At 58.3% G+C, this 4,412-nt stretch overlaps 1 protein-coding gene across 1 annotated transcript; it reads left to right on the plus strand.

Moving 5' to 3' along the window:
• Positions 1-201: 201 nt before the first annotated feature.
• On the plus strand, positions 202-1,418 carry FAM163A (family with sequence similarity 163 member A; the record flags this gene model as incomplete). Its single annotated transcript, XM_082671246.1, has 2 exons — positions 202-294; positions 900-1,418. The coding sequence occupies 2 exons, from the start codon at positions 202-204 to the stop codon at positions 1,308-1,310; spliced, it is 504 nt and encodes a 167-aa protein (XP_082527372.1). The 3' UTR covers positions 1,311-1,418.
• Positions 1,419-4,412: the final 2,994 nt, after the last annotated feature.

Here is a 4,412-nt window from a genome sequence, read left to right on the forward strand (position 1 = left end):
TTAGGCTGGCCCAGGCCACAGCTACCCTCTGTCTTCAGGAAGCCCCTGGTGTTCCAGTGCCCAGGGCCCTCCCTGCTCTCGGGTCCCCCATGCCTTCAGCTGAGAAAGTTCCAGGAGGGCTCCCGGCCCCATGCCCAGGAGGGCAGCTGCCCCTCACCTCTCCGCACACGTCTTTGCAGAGTTTGATGGGGCGTCGGGCGGATGACAGCGGGAACGGTTGTGATCACTGGCGGAATCCTAGCTACGGTCATTCTCCTCTGCATCATCGCCATCCTGTGCTACTGTAGGCTCCAGGTCAGTCCCCTGGGCCTGTGGCCAGAGGCCACCAGCAAACCACGTCCCCAACATGGGGGCAGAACCTGGTGGCCCACTGCGGGCGTGACAAAGCCCAAAGCTGTGGAATGTGGGAGGCGTAAGTCAAGGGGGCTGGGAGTTGGGGGGCTGTCAGAAGGGAGCTATGTTCCCCTCACGCCCTGCATACTTCGGCACCCAAGAGAGTGAGCTGGGAAAATACCGGGTCACTGTGTTGTGTCTCCCGCGCGTCTGAGATTTCTGGAGTGCTGGGAAGGGCACCGTGTGGGAAGACTCTGAAAGCAGCTCCCCGCACCCCAGCCTGTGCTTAGTAGGATCTGTATGTCCCTCCCTCTCTGCCTCCCCGCTCTCTCAGCCTCCGCCTGCAGTCAATGCACTAGGAAGTACAGGGAGGAAGAGGGAAGGAATTGGTCTTGCAGGGCTGGGAGGACATCGCTGTGGACCGTGGGCCTCTGGTGTTGAGTTTTCTCTCCGGGGCCAACCAAGCGCCTGGCGCGGGGTCCTCAGCGGAGCAGGGCCGTGGGCACCTGTGCGCAGCCAGAGGGGGGCATTCAGCCCTCAGGCAGCCCTCCCCACTCTCCCCTCAGTATTACTGCTGCAAGAGGAGCAGAGCCGAGGATGCACGCGAGGAGGAGGAGGAGGATCACGACCTGCCCGCACACCGCAGAGGCCCCACCTGCAATGCCTGCAGCTCCCAGGCCCTGGACGGCCGAGGCGGCCTGGCGCCTCCCACCAGAGAGCCCTGCGGCCAGCCGTGCGGGGTGGCAGCCAGCCACTGCACTGCCTGCTCCCTATACAGCTCTCCCTTTTACATACGGACGGCTGACATGCTGCCCAATGGGGGCGGAGGCGAGAGGCTCTCCTTTGCTCCCACATACTACAAGGAGGGGGGATCCTCATGCCTCCAACTGGCAGCGCCCCAGAGTTACCCGGTGACGTGGCCAGGCTCTGGCCGTGAGGCCTTCACCAATCCAAGGGCTATTAGTACAGACGTGTAACCCCTTCCACCCCCGCCACGCACCAGCGCTGCTGCCCCAGCAGGAGCAATGGGGACAGCGGACGACACCCCCCAGCACGGCCCACAAGGACGGTCTCAGTTTTCCTGGCTTTCCTTTTCCCACAGTGGAGGGCTCACCCGGATTCAGGCTATTGAGGGCATTAAGAACCAGGGCAGGGCCTGGCCCCGCGGTCCACAGGTGGCGGCCTGACAGGTCATGTTGGCAGCTTAGACAGTTTCTCTGTTGGGACTGTCCTGTGGCCAGTGCCAGCACTGCCACCACCCTCTCACTTCTCTCAGTCCCCTGGCTTTGCCGGGCCAGGGGAAAGCTGAGCAAAGGCTCTGGGGGTCTCCGGAGTCCTTGGGGGATGGAAGGAGAAAGGGGGGTGTGTAGGGCAAAGGGAGAGGCCAGAGCTGAGGCATTGGCAGAACTCGAGAAGGGAGAGGAAGGGGTTAAAGGGACTCTTCAGGACCTGCTTGCTGAAATGAATCCAAGAGCTAGTTCACAATCTAGTTTTGTACTTCGCCTGTTCTAGAGACTGCACTCCCTGTAGCTGTTCCAGCACGGATATTGCTTTCTGAAACACATCACATCTGCATCTGCCTCTGTTTTCACAGAACACGTCGACTGGACTTTAAAGGCTGTGGCATAAGGTTATTTGTGAGGAATGCACCCAAAATGGATGTCTCCCCACAAATCCTCTTTCTCTGCCTCGGGAACCAGCTGCCCTGGCTGGAGAACCTTTTGCAAATTTTGTTACTAGAGTTTGAGTAGCTTAGCAAAGGAAAGCCTGCTGATGGTCTCGGGGCCCTGGTCCACCACGCTGAGCACTGTGCGTGGATGCAGCCCTGCGAGGACATGTGCATTCCCAGGTGTGTGCACACGGGCCTGTCACCAACAGTGCACACCAGGACTTTGCCACCTGCAGGAGCTGCAGGGCGGAAGGGTCTCTGATGTACCAACTAGAAAGAAAAATCTGACTCCAGACAGCAGGAGCGAAAGGTGATCAAGGTGGCAGCCAATCCCCACGGCAGCCAGCTGGCTGGTACAGGAAGAGCCTGCGGAGTCTCCCCTGGGATAACGCTGCTGCGTGGAAGCCACGGAAGCCCCTCCAGAGACCTGGTGTTCTCCCTGGGCATCCAGCCACGAGGCCACAGAGCAGGACCCCTTCGTTTCACCACGGATGGCAGCCCTCGCTCTGAGGATGGGAGGGATTTGACTTAGCAATCATGTTCCATGCTGGCTGCCCTCCCTCCGCTGACCCACCCCCCAGTCACAGGACAGGGGCCTGTTTATTGCTGTGTCACTCTAGCCCCAGTCCAACTCCCAGTTGTAACTCAGCTGTGGCCTTATGCTGCTTGAGTGAATGCATCTGATGAGTTTCCCAGTTGCCTCTGCAGTGAGGGGTGGCTGTCCCCCCACTTCCTAAGGGCATTAGGAACCCCCAGACTCTCTTGCGTCACCGAATGCTGCAGAGCATGGGGCAGGGAGGGAGCTGGCCCCTCTGCTGAAATCTTGATTTTTGCATTTGCGACAGGGAGGGTGAAGCTGGGGAAGGGGAAGAGAATTCGCCGCACCTTTTGCGTCACTCTGGGCACTTGTCACCTTGCATCTCAACCTGTAATCGAGGATCACAGGGTTGAGAATCAGAGGAGCTCTAGGACCAGTCTCTTATCTCCTCTGAGATTCCATTTTCTCCAGGGAAATGAGACTTGTGCAGGTGGACTCTGAGGACCCTTTAATGCTCCATGAAGCCAGCACTCCCTGAAAAGTTCTGCCAGCCAGACCACTCTTTCTTGCCGCAGTCCTGGCAGGGGCTGGATGCGCTTGCCAAGTGCCTGATCCTGTGTGCAGAGATTTGTGTTAATGCATGAAAGACCACAGTAAAACACAGGGTTCGCAGGCAAAACCATTTTAATCATCAGTGGAAAGCAGACATGTTTGACCGTCCTACTGAGTGACCTCAAATGATAACATTTCTCTGCTACCAGGAGACAGCTCTAGGTGGGGTAATGAGCTGTGTTTCAGAGCCGGGAGGGACCAGCTGAGGACGGCAGCTTTTCATGCCCATCCCACTGCCAGCCCTTACTGGGCTAAGCACGCCCCCTTGACACTAGCTGCTGGGCCTGGGCATCCTCGCCGCTTCCTGACGACCAGCCCCAGTGCCTTGCTTGCCGCCCTGGGATTCCACGGTCACACAACCACAGCAGGGGCTGCCCCTCCTCACCCAGAAGTTCCAGTGCCACCCGCCTTGGGAGAAATCAAGACCCAGTCAACTCTCACCTGCTTCTTGGCCCTGATCTGTTGGGGTCCCTGAGTGAAAAGCATCTCGTGCAATCCTGTCTCCTCCTAGAGCTTTCCCAGCCTAAATCAACCCACATATCAAAATCTGAGTTTGGGGCATTGGAGAGATGGTGGCTGCGGCCCTCGCCACACAGCCGCACGTTGCTCAGGGCACAGGCTCAAGGTTGCCTGCCCGCCTCCCTGCAGCCACAAGGGCCTTGCCTGTGGAAGAGGAAGCTCACCCCACTCAACCGCACTGTACTTTTTAGCTGCCAAGTCTGTGCTCTGGGACGCTATGTGGACACTTTTCAAACTGCACCCTAAACAGGAAGAGGAGAGGCAGGGGACACGCTGCTCTCTCCGCCTTTTCGCTCCACTCCCACTTCACTGCTCCTGCTACAGGTTTCTTGTCCTGCGTCTTTGATAACTTGGAGTCACAGCTAAGTGAATGTCAAAATAAAGGAGGAATTGGACATAGAAATCCCACAGGGTCCTCCGTTCTTTACCTGGGGAAGGGGCAGCTGGGCATGGATTTAAGAGTGAAAGCCCCTTCTCATCGCTCAGCATGTCCTTTTTCAACACTGAGATCTACCAGCTTCCTCTCCCTTCCTGCTTCCCTCTGCCATGTCCACCCCGACACCGTGTCCTCTACCCGACACCCCCATCCCTTTCCTTGCCTCCGTCGGAGCTCTCATCCAGGAAGGATGTGTCATTTGTTGGGAAAGGGGATTGAAGGGTAGCCACAGCTGTCCCTGAGGCGGAAGGAGCTCAGTCAGTGATGCGGAGCCCTGGGGAGCAACCTGCCTCCACTCCACCCTC

The sequence above is a fragment of the Grampus griseus genome (assembly GCF_964374135.1).
Source record: "Grampus griseus genome assembly, chromosome: 1".
NCBI lineage: Eukaryota > Metazoa > Chordata > Mammalia > Artiodactyla > Delphinidae > Grampus > Grampus griseus.